At 40.9% G+C, this 14236-nt stretch overlaps 1 protein-coding gene across 17 annotated transcripts in view; it reads left to right on the top strand.

The window, feature by feature from the left end:
• Positions 1–14236, top strand: part of MAP4 (microtubule associated protein 4) — a 301104-nt gene that overhangs the window by 217410 nt on the left and 69458 nt on the right. For 14 of the 17 annotated variants that reach the window (XM_043509805.1, XM_043509812.1, XM_043509816.1 and 11 more), the window contains exon 13: positions 725–5227. The exons of 2 other annotated variants lie outside the window; for them this stretch is intronic. In XM_043509805.1, coding sequence (XP_043365740.1) covers positions 725–5227 — 4503 coding nt within the window. The remainder of the gene's footprint in view (positions 1–724; positions 5228–14236) is intronic. One more of the 17 variants, XM_043509806.1, reaches the window with a different exon arrangement.

Genomic DNA, 14236 nt, shown 5'->3' with positions numbered 1-14236 from the left:
AAACATAGTTTTATCCTGCTCCACTAACTCACCTCTTCATTGAGCCTAGATTGCTTATGTTTCTGACTGGAGGCTGATTTGTGGGACCAGGGCTATGTAAGAAATGACTGACACTCTCAAGTTAATGGCTTATAACTGAGGAAACTAGTGCTATCTAAGTCTGAGTACAGAAAATAATTTTTCTTTTGATGAAGTTTTGCCTTCCGCTGCTTTACGGGTGCTGTGGGAAACTTACTTCTAGCTTTTTCTTCCCATTACATCCACACGCTTTCTTCTTGAGCCTTACCTTTCCACTATGCTTCTGTTTCCTATTAAGGAAAGTTTCTAAACTAGAGGGTTGTAACTGGTGTAGCTGCTGTCTTGTCTTGCTAAGATAATAGGAAAAATGGATCCCTAATGCCTCTTCTAAATATTGGTAATTTCTCACTACAAGAGCAGTTGTTTTATGGGAGTAAAGATCACCCACTGTACAAAAAAAGACGGTTAATCTGTCATTGATCTATTTTACTTACCAGTAACACACAAATTAAACATAAAACCTATTTTAAAGTTAGTTTTCTTAAACAGCATCACTAAAACTGGATTTGGGGTTAGTATGGTATCATTGTGTTTAAAGGTCTGCATATATTATGACTGAGGCGGTCAATAAAATAAAAAATTGGCTAACATCAGGCTTTTTAGTAAATAGTTGCTCTGATACTTGAGCAAACTTCCTGTATTCCAGGTGTACCTACTGCACAAGTAAGGCAAGCTAACAAATCAAGTGACCGCAGGTTTGGCAGAGCAAAACCTGCAGCAGTGCCTGGTGCAGATGTCCCAGAGGAACTTCTAGTAGGTCTTCCACAACAGAAGAGTACTGACTCAAAAGCAGACCCCTTTTCTATGCCAGAACTTGGATGGGTCTCTGGAACATTCTCACGGTCTAGGGCACCACATAAAAAGGCAGCTGGGCAGCTACTCAGCATGCCGTCTGAGTTTGTGGAGAGTCAGAGAGATGTACCTAGAGAGACCTGGGATTCAGAAGGTTCTCCAGTGATTGTGAAGAAGAAGAAGAAGAAACCGAAACAAAAGAGAAACCACCATCCAAGAACAATGGAGTTGGGGGATGAAAATGTAGGAGTTTCTAAAGCTCCCAAAGTTCCGCTCTTTGCTGCTGAAATGCAAAAGCCAGACATCCCCTTTGTCTTGCCTGCTGAAGGTGTCAAAGAGCACTCTACTCCCTCAAGAGAGGGCCAGAGGAAGGGAACTTCAAATGTACCAAGGGATGCTAAGGTAGGAACTGAAAGCCACCTCTTAGACGATCAAAATATTATCTCAAGTCCCGCAGCAGGCCAGCAGAGCCTGAAAACTGAAGGACCATTTAAATTTTTGTTGGATGCAAAAGCTGGAGAAGTCATGAAACTGGGAGGAATGAAAGATGACAGTTGGTTGCAGTCTAAAAGCAAAACCAAACAGGTACCCTTGGAGAAGCTAGAATGCAAGGCAGAACACACTAAGATGCGGGATCCTGCATCAGCACTGACACAAACCAAGCCTATAGAAATAAATTTTGTTGAAAAAAGCAAAAAGATTGAGTGTAAACATTCAGACCTTAAAGCATCTCTTTCAAAAGGCATCAACCTAAACAAAGTGGAAACTCCTCTGGAGGCCAAACCTGTAGAAATTAGCCTTATTGATGAAAATAAAGAGATTAAGTGTGTATCTCCCAAACGTGTAGCAGCAGATGAGACCGTTCCAAGTGAAGTTCAAACTCCCAGTGGGGCATTGGTGGGAGAGAAACCAAAGAAAAGAGGTAGTGATAAAAAAAGCAGAAAGACTGAAAATGGTATCTCCAAGCAGCCTGCTGTTTTAGAGATTAAGATAGATACAACCAATCTTCCTGCTGTAGCAAAGAGTCTCGACAAATCTAAAGAAACAGATTCCTTTGATAAAAGCCAAGAGACTGGCTCTGTTACTTCAGAGCCTCCACTGGAAACTGCAACAGATATTACTAAATTACCCCTTCTAACATTGGTCTCGGACAAACCAAAAGAGGGCATTGCTGGGAAAAACAAAAAGGCTGACTTCAGTTTTTCAGAGCAGCCATTTCTTTTGGAGACTAAGACAGATACAGCCAAACTTCCTGCTCCTGCTGAGACAGCTGACATAGCTAACATAGATTTTACTGATGAAAGCAAACAGACTGGATTCACTGCATTGGATCATCCAACTGTGACAGATCCCAACATGGCACTGGTTACAGACAAACCTAAAAAGAGGGGTAGTGATGGGAAGAACAAAAAGGTTAAAAATTCCTCTGAGCAGCCAGTTCTTCTGGAGGCTGAGAGAGACCCAAACAAACTTCCTTCTGTAGCTGAGACGGCCGACAAAACTAAAGAAATAATCTTTACTGATAAAGACAAAGAGACTGGCTTTGCTATTGCAGAGCATTCATTGGAGAATATGACAGGTCCCAGTACTGCAAAGGTGGCAGACAAGCCTAAGAAAAGGACTAGTGATGGAAAAAACAAAAAGGCTGAAAAAAGTTATTTCCAGCAGCCATTTTTTCTGGAGGTTAAGGAAGACACAAGCAGTCTTCCTGCTGTAATGCAGAAGGATGACAAAACTAAAAAAATATTTTTCACTGATAAAGGTAAAGAGACTGATTTTACTATTGCAGAACATCTGTTGGAGGGTGCAACAGCTACAGTGAAGGTACAAGGTCCCATTACAACACTAGTAACGGAAGAACCTAAAAATGGTATGAAAAGTGAAAAGGCTGAATTCAGTATTTCAGAACAGCCACTTCTTTTGGAGACTCAGACAGATGCGGCCAAACTTTCTGCTAGTGCTGAGACAATCAGCAAAACAAAAGAAGATAGTTTGATGGATAAAAGCATAGAGACTGAATTTACTACAGATTCCAGTAGAGCACTGATGACTGACAAACCTAAAAAGAAGGGCAGTGACAGGAAAGGCAAAAAAGCCGAAAAAATTTCTTTTGAGCAACATTTTCTTCTGGAAACTAAGACAGACACACACAAACTTCCTACTGTAGTGGAAAAGGCTGAAAAAATTAAAGAAATGGGTTTTGCTGATATAGGCAAGGAGCCTATTTTTACTACAACAGGGCTTCAACTGGATAATTTGACAGATACAACCAAGGTACAAGTTCCCACTATGAAACTGATAACAGAAAAACCTAAAATAAAGGAAAGTAATGAAAAAAGTTTCTTTGAGCAACTTGTTCCCTCAGATTATGAAATGGACACAGCAAAGTCCAAAACACTCTTCAAAACTAAAGAAACTCATTCCTCTGATAAAGGCAAGGAGACTGATTTTATTACTTCAGATCACCTCTTGGAGGATATAACAGATACAGCTAAGGCACACATTCCCATTACAGAACTGGTGGCGGACAAACCTAAGAAGAGATGTAATGATGGGAAAAGCGAAAAGATTGAAAATAGTTCTGAACACCTTGCTGTCTTGGAGGCAAAGACAGACTCCGTTAAACTTCCTGCAGTAGTCGAGGAGGCTGATAAAATTAAAGAAACTCACTCCACTGATAAAGGCAAGGAGACTCAATTTACTACTTTGGAGCATCTGTTAGAGGATATAACAGATGCAGCTAAAATACAAACGCCCATTACACCATTGGTGACAGGAAAACTAAAAGAGAATAATGAGAACAACACAAAGGCTGATGTTGGTTTGGAGAAGCCATTTCTTTTGGAGACTAAAGTAGATGCAGCCACCCTTCCCGGTGGTGCTGATGAGATAATCGACAAAACTGAAGCTGTAACTTCCACTGATAAAAACAAAGAGGCTGGATTTACTATTTTAGAACATCGAACGATGATAGATCCCAGTCCAGCACTGGTGCCTAATAAGTGTAAAAAGAGGGGTAATGATGGAAAAAACAAAAAGACTAAAAATGCCTCTGAACAGCCAGTTCTTCTGGAGAGTAAGACTGACAAAAGCAAATTACAGCCTCCCATAGTAACTGATCTGGAGTACCAAATGGAAGAAATGGGTCTTGTAGATGAAAATCAAAATATTAAAAATTTCTCCTCTGAGCATCAAATGCTTTGGGATAATAAGGTGGACTTGTTCACACCCTACACTCAGTCTAGAGCAGTTGGTGTTGACAGAGTTAGCAAAGCTTGTTCTATAGAAAAAAATCAAGGGCTTGCCAGTATCTTTGCAGAGTATCCCAGAAAGGATGATGGAAGTAAGGTGCCACTGCCTCCTGGAGTGGTTTTGGAGGGCACCAACAAAGAGTCCAGCACAGGTGACAAAAGGGAGAAAAATAAACACAGCCATTCTGAGCATTCAGTCAACCTGGAAGGTGAAGAGGCTGGTGTACCAGCTTTCACTTCAGTGAAGGAGGGTGATAGAATCAAAGTGACTAGTGCTGGGGAGAAGAAGAAGAAAGGTAAATGGCCTTCCTTGGATTCTCCAGTTAAACAGGATGCCAAGGCAGGAAGGGATGAAGTGCACACTTCCATTTTAGCAGAGATTGATGACAAAGAAATAAGTTTCACTGATGAAAAGCAAAGCACTGAATGTGCTTCCTTGGAGCATCTGGTGAAGGAGACAGATGCCATAAAGGGAACAATTCCCACAGATGCCAAAGTAATGGACAAAATGGAAAGAAGTAGCTATGCTGGTGAGAAGGATGTTGGATGCATCTCTCCGGAACTTACAGTGCAATGGGAGAATAAGGCAGAAGCAGTTGTTCTGCAGGTTCTAGCTGCAGCAGTGATGGTGAACCGGATGAAAGAGACTGAGCTGGGTGAAAGAAAGAAGAGTGAACAAAGCTTCCCTGAGTGCCCAGTTAGTTTAGAAAAAAAGACAGATGCAACTGAGGCTGCTGGTGTGATTCTGAGAGATGCCCAAACAGAGGAAATCAGTCCGATTGATAAAATTAAAGGCCATTCTGAACACTCGGAAGGTGATGCTGCTGACAAGATAGAGGCTGGCCTAAAGGACTTCCAAGCTTTGAAGTCTGAAGAGGATAAATGTGCAGACTTACCTCAGAAAAAAACAGATGGTTCTGGACAAAAAGTGTTGAAAGAGACAAAGAAAGAGGAGAGAGTCAAAGCTACGGAACAGATAAAAGGCTACATGAGACCCACAAAATCAAGAGGGCTTCCTACTCCATCACCAAGGCCTGCAGTCCAAGATCGAGAGAAACCAAGGCAGCTGAAAGCCAATGGTATGAGTCGACAAAGGCAAGAAAAAGGTGTGTGCTTGTGATTTGAGCTAGCAGCAGTAACGCAGACAGCTTGCGTGTGAGACCTTGCTACTTGTCAGTGCGTTGGCATGAATACATAACTGTTAATTCTGTGTGTCACAAACAAATGTGGCATGACTGTTTTGGCTGATCTTAAAAGGCTCTTAATTCTGCTTGCCTGTCTCACAGTGCTAATTTCCAAGTTTTAGAAGGATTGATCGTTTGGTTTGAATTCTAAAGCTCTGTTTCTTTGGGTTGCATTTAAAGTCCATTTATATATGTCCTGCCTTTACAAATTAAACTAAACTGTACTTTGAGCATTATGGTGAAATTAACATCTCAGCACCAGAAACTGAGTGTGATGTTTGTCAGAGATACAGGACTTCCTATGCTCAGTCTTGGACCAGTGACAGAAAAGTAGTGCTTGATCAAAGAAACTAACTGAAATTGATTAGGTTTCAGAGTAGCAGCCATGTTCATCTGTATTCGCAAAAAGAAAAGGAGTACTTGTGGCACCTTAGAGACTGTAGCTCAAGAAAGCTTATGCTTATGCTCAAATAAATTTGTTAGTCTCTAAGGTGCCACAAGTACTCCTTTTCTTTTTGAAATTGATTAGAAATTAATGGCCTATACAACTGGAGAGCAGGGAATTGCAGATTTCAGTAGTATGAAATGTTCCTTCCTATCCCTGGCAGGTTGTGGGATCCAACTTTAAAATCACATTAGTCTAATTACATCTATTGCTTTTTTGTCCTGCACTTGAAATCTGACCATTTTTACCTTGAACTATCTCAAAACCATCAAAGGTATAAAAATCTGTGCTTCATCCCAATTGATTAGCTTTAGGAAACATTAATCTCTGACTCTAGCACCTTGAGAAATAGCAAGTAATTGGTTTGATGTAATTTTAAGATTTGATCCCCCTCTACCTGTTAGGGCTAGAAACATTTTGGTGGGACCAGTAAAACTTTTCCAAGTGCCAGTCCTGGCCAGGATTCACAGAGAATTTGGATCTCTTTTGACCCAAACTGTCTGCCTGTGAAATGGCGCCTGTGTCTTGGCTGTGTTTTGACTAGCATGTATATATGATTTAAAAACAACCAACCTGGGACTTTTATGAGGCTACAAACCTCCTTTAAAAGTGTGCTCTTTCATCTTATCAATGAATTTTGATGTAATGAAGTGGCCTGGCAAGGGTACCTCATCTCTATCTACGAGCTGTTGTTTTTGCACTGTCGTTAAGGCATGAAACTTCCCTGTTTCTCTTTTTGCAGAGTTGCACATGGTCAGCATGAATGATACAGCCGCTAAATTTAATAAACATGGAGCCCAAATCAGCCTTAACATTCTGGTCAGGTTTTTGAGAGGTTTTGTAATTTTAATGAGTGTTGCATAACCCAGAGTAGTTCTATTTTGGAAGTGGTTGCTCTGCATGAACTTGTGCCCATAGAAGTATGCTGCATGATGGTACAAAGTGGAGCGAGCACAAAAGGCAGTGTCTTTAAAAATAAAAAAACCTTTATAATCTGCTAGAAACCTTTTCGTTTCTCTTTGTAAACTATCTTTAAAGGGATAGTTGTAAAGCTAGGAGATTCCTGCAAAAAAAGAAAAGCACTTCCTGACTGTTGCACAGGTAAATTTTACTGAAAACTGCACAATACATCAAAGGACTCCCAACTGCAGTGCAGAATGGCTACATGTAAGTAGATTGATATGCGGCTTGTGTTTGCAAGTTAGTACTATATAAGGCCACAGAGAAGCTTTCTAATTAGGCACAATTGCCTCAATCCTTGACTATGCTAAGTAACACTTTGTAGATTGACAGTTGTTTTTTAGAGAAGCTGTGAATGATTGAGTTTATTTTGGAGATGTTGGTTGACACTTTCCTACCCCAATTTGAATGCACATTCTGTCAGGTGCAGGATTGATGATGAGGGCTTGAAGGGATGGCTCTGGCCTCTGGCATGGTTCTTAGGCAAACTATTGTTGACCACACAACATCTGGGCTGAGTGACAAAACATGCTTTTCAATAAAGCACAGAACACTATGGGGACAAAAAGACACCTTTGACTGGTTCTTGTCCAAATATTTATCTCATTTTCTTTCCATCCCTACACCTTCCAACTAGTAATGAAGCAACCATTTAGTGAATTCCCAAGGACTATGAATATCGTAGCTTAATTCCTAAATGCAAAAAAAGTTTGTGTAAAATTTATTTAGGATGTCTCTTACTTTATCAAGTGAACAGTAAACTTGTCAGATAAATAGAGGTTAAAAACATTGATCAGTGTGACAAAGATTTTGAGGTTTAAGTAGTGTCTGAGGAGTAGTCTTGTTTGCTGGTTAGAGCAGGAGTTAGTGGGAGCCAGGAGAAGACCTTCATTCTATTCCAAACTCTCTCACTGATTTGCTTTGGCCAGGGGCAAATTACTTACCTTCTGTACTCCAGTTTACCCTAGTTTCTATAGCAATAATACTTAACTGTGTAAAGTGTTTTGAAATCCTTGGATGAAAGACGTTACAGAATTGCCTAAATATTGCTATAATATCTATAAATAGAATAGCTTTATAAAACTATAACTTCTGTTTTAAAAAACAAACTATTTTAAGGTGTTTCTGGGGTCTACATAAATCATGAGCGTGAAACTTACCGGTAAATATCTCCATACTTGTCACCAGAATGCAGAATACAATATCACTGTGTATTGTGGCTGTGGATTTATAATAGTCCATGAGATCTCTATTACATATTTACATCTCTTGCTCTTCAAACTTGTGTAAATTTGTTCATCCGAATACCACATCTGAGTATTTTGGAGAATGTTCTGCTAATGATTAGCTACTGAAATTTGTTTAGCAAAACTAGAGGGCTGCTTGTGAGATCTGTAACTACTGTGTGCGTGTGCTCCAGTACAACAGGATGGCTTCTCTAAATGTATATGGAGGCATTTATGTAATGTTAGTGTCGATATACACCAGTGTTTTATATAATGTAGAACATGATTTGATTTCTGCCCCAAAGAGCTTTTGTTGCTTCTTGGAAAACATGGCAATTACAATGCTGTAGATATCTTTATTTGATAGGACGGTTCCCTACATTTTATATGTGGATTATCTACCAAAAAAAACCCTGTTAAAATGCTGTTGTGTAGATTGCAAAGTCAAGCATTCAAAGTTAGAAAATGGCAGATTTGTGATTGCCCATGCAGCTTTCTGCCTCTTGAATGATTGTTTACCATATTCAACCTTGTCCCTTATGTTCCCTGTTACAGCCATTACTAGAAACATACAGATATTCTGGAAACCTATTTCACATTTTAAACATCACTGGGCAGTAAGGATTATAATCAAAATCTGCCTGTTGTAGGGTGACTGCCTCCCTCATGACCTCATAGTGGCTGTGCATGTGGCCACTCCTCAGTTTCCCTCTTCTAGGGTCCGCAGTAACTCCACACAAGCTTTACAAATATAAATAGTTCTTTGCGAGGTTAATTTATTACAGAAGTCCCACAACCATAGTCCAGAATTTCCCAACGTAGTCAAACTGTACATTCAGTCTTCAGGTCCCAACAGTCTATCAATACACCATGTACAGTACAGCTCTGACATCTCTCCCCATGTTCAGGCTCTCTGGTACAGCTCTGTGGCACGCACCCCATTTTAGACTCTTAGGTTTGGCTCCAGTATATTTTACTACCTCATCTCTTGGGTACATGTCTGATGTGTCTCACCATGCTTCGCTCCTGCCCTTTGAGCTTTTCTGTCATGTTTCCTTCTCAGATATGTTTCCAGCTGGCTCACTTCACTCCATAATTCCCGAGACTTCTTCAGCCCTCTCTGGCCCTCTGGGTTCAGTTCTCCAGCTCAAAGAGCCAGCAGGTATCTCTCCCTTCTGCTCTCAATCTTCAGCCCCCTCTGGTCTGGGGAAGTTTTGTAAATAACAACCACCCCTCCCCGACTGCCTTCCATTTTCAGCAGCCTAATCTGGCTCCGTTGCTCAACCAAGGAGCTCTCTCCATTCCCTCCTTTAAGGTGATCCTCTCCCTAAAGCTCTCAACCTTGTTGTGTTCTTCTGGGCTCTCTCGAGACTCTGGATTATGGACTCTAGCTCCCTGGGTTTTTGACTCTCCCTTGCCTTTGGGCTGTCTCTCATCTGTAACTCGCAGGGCAGCTCTGCCCTCCCTATTACACCAAACTAGGGCATATCTGAACTGGAACAGGACAACTGGGGTTGATTTCATTTCAGGGGCCAGCAAATCCTATTCCTCTGCCATGCTGGTAGGGTCAACATTTATCAGGCAAGTTTATTTTTTTTGTTTTTGTTTTGTTTTTTAGCAGCCATTATGCTTCATTTTGGCTGGAGTTATAAGTAGGATTAGATGTGTAAAGAATGCAGTAGTGTAGGAATCTCAGTATTGACATAGACATCCCTACCAATAACAATGCAGCTGACCTCATGCTGAGAAATGGAGACTGGGTAAATGATGCTAGGGTTTCATTCTCCCAGTGTTGAACTATCCCACTCAGACTTCCAAATAGCATTCCCCATGTACATCTCCACCATTCCTGCCCCCCCCCCCCACTCAGCTGGTATCTGTGTCAACACTAAAGGCTTCCTGGGAAAAAGTCCCTCTCTAGCCTACATCTTGAGGAATAGCATACTATGAATAGTTTTGCTTACCTAGCCCTCCATGTGTTTGTTTTTATCCGCCTGTTGTCTTCCTCACATTTATATTGTGTGAGCTCTTAAGGACAAGAGCTATCTTTGTATGTACAGTGCCTATTATAGTGGTCCTTGAACCTTGACTGTGTCTTCTAGGCATGTAAAGGAGCAGCATATGGAATACCAGTATTGGGAGTATTGGCTGTTAAAAGGTTCTGAAAATTACCCTGTCGGACAGGGATTTGAAAGGCCACTTTGAGCCATGGTTTCCTACTTAGCTTCTCTCTGTTTTAAGAAGCTTTTTATCCTACTCTCCTTTGTTGCCCTCTACTGGCATTCTTCCAGCACCCTTTCCTTTAGTTAACTGCAGCCAGCTGTCTCAAGAGCAGTCACCAATACCCATCATTGGCATAATCGTCTTCCGTGTGTAACATATCGTAGTTCACATTTTTAATCTGACAGTTTTACATTCTTCATATGTAAATAAAATATGCTCAACATCCAATAGAGCCATCTCTAATTAATTACAATGTTTTCTTCTGTTTTACAACCACAATGATGCCCGTTCTCTGAATGTTGTCTTTTCCTGGCTGTTCTGAATTATACTGGTGTCATTCATGCTGTTAATCGGTTAGCATTTCCATTATAACCCTCCTCATTCACACAGTTTCAACGGTTTATAATTCTGCTGTGACTTAGTCTCAGCTATAACTGGATACATAGATAGTTACACATGGCTGTCTAATGGAAATTATTGCCAAATCATGACCTCAAGCACAAATGCCTTTTAATCAAATATGTTTGGTTTTATTAGTAACACAATACCTGCCATACTGTATCAGACTAATGTTCCATTCAGATCAGTATCTGGTCTCAGAGTTGGTCATATTAGATGTTTGGGGAAGACATTAGAGGCCCTGTAATGGACAGTATTTTCTTCATAGTCTTAAGCAGTTAGTGATTAGTTTATATCCTGAAGCATAAAGGATTCTCTATTCCTTATGATTTTTTTATCCTATATAGTAGAACTGCAGATAATCTTGTTCATATGAATGTATATAATTGTCACAGGGTCTGCTCACCACTAGTGTGCCTCCTCCTGGTCGCTGATTCCAGGTCCGATTCCACCTTTCCACATCTCGCCACAAGCATTGCCTTCTCTTTCTGGCTCTCAGTGAGGCAAGGTGCTCAGTGTTTATGGCTTTGCCCTCTGGCCAAGTCAATGTGTCCTCCCCTTTCAGGGTATCGATCTCTTTTTACAAACGGGCTGAGGCAGTCTTCTCATTCACTGTCACTTCCCCAGTGGCTGGTGGGGGAACCAGGGCCTGCCACAGGTTCCAGCTCAGGGACCCTCTAATCAGCAGCCAAGGTCTGTTTCATTTTAGACCTTACTGCCTTTTCCCTGAACCTTTCCTAACCTTCTGGCTCCTACCTTCTCTGGGTTTGCTAGCTTCAAAATTCCCTCTTCCCAGGAAGTAACTGTAGGGTACTTCCCTGCAGCTCCCTCCCTGTGGCCAACTTCCTGTCTATAAATGCAGCCCTCCTCAGCTCCCTTTTTGTTCAGTGAGGGGATTATTTAAACCACCTGATTCCCCTCAGCTATGGCAAGTCTGGTTAATTGGCCCCCTTAGCCTACATGAACCCTTTCAGGGCAAATATGGGGTCAATACCCCCCATCACAATAATCCTTTGTTAAATACAACTAAACTTTGTGTCAATATATTGTGGCAATGACTGTAAAGTGTGGGAAGTAATGAGGCATGTGAGTTCAGTGTATAGTCTCAGGCTTCAGGCCTCGTGTCAAAGCTTTAATGGGTTTGGTTTATTTGCAGTGAATGTTTGGCTGATCAGCAGGAAGTGTGTGCATCTGTGTCAACCTACACTCAAGTGAATATCCAAATTATAATTTTATGATCTTGGCTTTTAATGCCAAAGTATATCCTCAGTCAATCTGATCAGTGAGATTATTGACTGTTATTGGTAGTGACACTTAAAGAGAGAGAGAACGTCTCTCGGAGAAGCTGGCAAGGAGCAGTTCATCATTCTGGAAAGTGGCGTTGCCTTGGGAACTAGTGCAAAGGACTGCACAGAAACAATTGCGTTAGATAAAGAAAAAGAGGCATTAAATGGGATAAGTAATAGCTTCGGGATTGAAGCAAAAATAGAAACACTAGGCTGCTTCATCTGCTGGGGATGGAAGCTTGCAGCTTGGAGTTTAAATCATGAGCAGGGGGTTGGACTAGATGACCTTCTGGGGTCCCTTCCAACCCTGATATTCTATGATTCTATGACGTTTTGATATAGTGATCTGGTCTGCTTTGGTATTGGCATTGAAAGAGCCTACATAGTCATGTGTTGTACGTGTATCTGCGAAACTTCTAAAATGGGCAGCAGTTCCTTGCAATCTCTTGAATTGAAAGGTGTGTCTTCCCTTAGAAAGTGATGGTTAAATTCAGTGAGACAACATAAGCATCAAAATATTTTAAGCAGCTAAAGATACTGATGGCTATAGGTGTGTTTGGTAGGTTTTTAATATTGTACTAAATATATTTTAGTATGTAAGGGGCTTTTCAGCTTTATTGGCTAGGTCATTTTAGTCTTTTGTGTGCAATGTACCTTTAAGAGGATTCAGGATTTAATCATAGCAGGAGGAAAAGTGTAGACTGAATACAAGTAGATCCCAAACTTCCTCCTGAATAAATATGCTGCAGTTTCATCATTGAAAGGTTGAGAGAGGCTTTAGATAATAGAGGCTTCTATACATCTGGAAGCAGCACTGGGATCTGATTGGCTATGGCTTGTTACAGTTTCACTGCCTTTATCTGACACTTTCCTAAAAGAAAAGCCAGTGGGGAGTGATAAGGATTGTGAAACTCAGAATTCTGACATCCAAGAAATCTGTCTTCCTCAAGACAACTGATGAACCAGTAGAGGGGCACGGAGACTTGAATTTTTACCCTCTGAAGACGCAGTCTTTTGCTGTCCCTAGCCATCATCTTGCTCTTCAGGATGCAACTTTCCTCAAATTTACTCTTTTGCTTTTTGCACGGAATCACTCAATCACGAATAGTTCTCTGGAGAGCTCCCCATCCTTTCCTGCTTATCCTTCACTGACTGATGTGTCTTTTCCTCCAAGTGCAGCACCTCCTTTTTTTTTTTAGTATCTAGGAGGTAAAAGCCACATAAGAAGCCTGTAGCGGAGCGGGGAACAAAACTCAGATCTCAGGATTCCCAGTCCTGTGCTTTAACCACTACACTCCTGGTCTAGTTAAGAAATGAGGAGATCCAGAGGTGTAGTCTATGAGGAGACCAATGTTAAAAAGTTTTCATGAAAAAAGCATTTGGAGAAGAATGAGGGTGGTTGGTGCATGGAAACTGGGGGGCTGTTCTAAGTGTAGAGGACAGTATAAATAAAAGTGTGGGTGCAAGAAGGTATGTAGGTTGAAACAAGGATAGATGTAGATATGGCGAAGTTTCTAAGAGGCTAAGAATGACAAGCAGAGTGGGTCAGCTTGACAATGTCCTGGGACAGCTACCTGTAGGTTGACTACATAGCTTTTGGTAAGAGCTGCATTGTGTGGTGATGGAGTTGGACTCTTCAATTTTTTTCCTTTCAAAATGATAGTTATTCTATACAGTTAGATCCTGATTGACAGCTAACATATTTTGGCATGCAGGAAAAAAATTAGGATGATAAAAATATACAGTGTTTTGCAAACATTTAACTAAAACTTAAAAGAAAAGATCAAAACAAAAATTGTCATTGGGCTACTAATTGTGTGTGGTAGTACACTATACAACTCAATTTTTCTGTTTAGCTGCTTGAATATAATTTCTCTAGCACCGTCAAATATCTTGCATGGCATCCACCTGGCTTGGAAAGGAACAAAAAACATGAATTCTTGAGCAGTCACCTGCCATTCTGTGTGTGCTGCTATACTAGCTTCTGCTACCTTAAGTCCATATAGCTCACCCATTGGATTGGACCAATACAACCATATTGCAAAACTTGGTTCTTGTAAGCATCTCTCTTAGGATGTGGTATATTTCAGCAGAGTGTGATGTGGATGTTCTTAGGATGTGGTATATCTTCAGCAGTGTGATGTGGATGTTCACAAGATGCTGAAGGGAGAGGTGTGAAGGAGGAAAACAGCACCTCAGAGCTTAACAATTACCGTGTTCCAATGTCCCAGACTTGTACTAGCCAGTTCAGGACCTGTACCAGAAAAGTAGTGCTAATTGAAGTAGCGACAATTCTCACATCTGTTTCATTGCAAACCACTAGGACTACACAAGCATCCTTTATCCCATTAGAATTCTGAGAATTGGTCTCTGTTTTTCGATGACATAAAGC

Source organism: Dermochelys coriacea, chromosome 2, assembly GCF_009764565.3.
Source record: "Dermochelys coriacea isolate rDerCor1 chromosome 2, rDerCor1.pri.v4, whole genome shotgun sequence".
NCBI lineage: Eukaryota > Metazoa > Chordata > Testudines > Dermochelyidae > Dermochelys > Dermochelys coriacea.
Note: the sequence above shows the minus strand (reverse complement) of the source record. Positions and strands in the feature narration are given on the sequence as shown.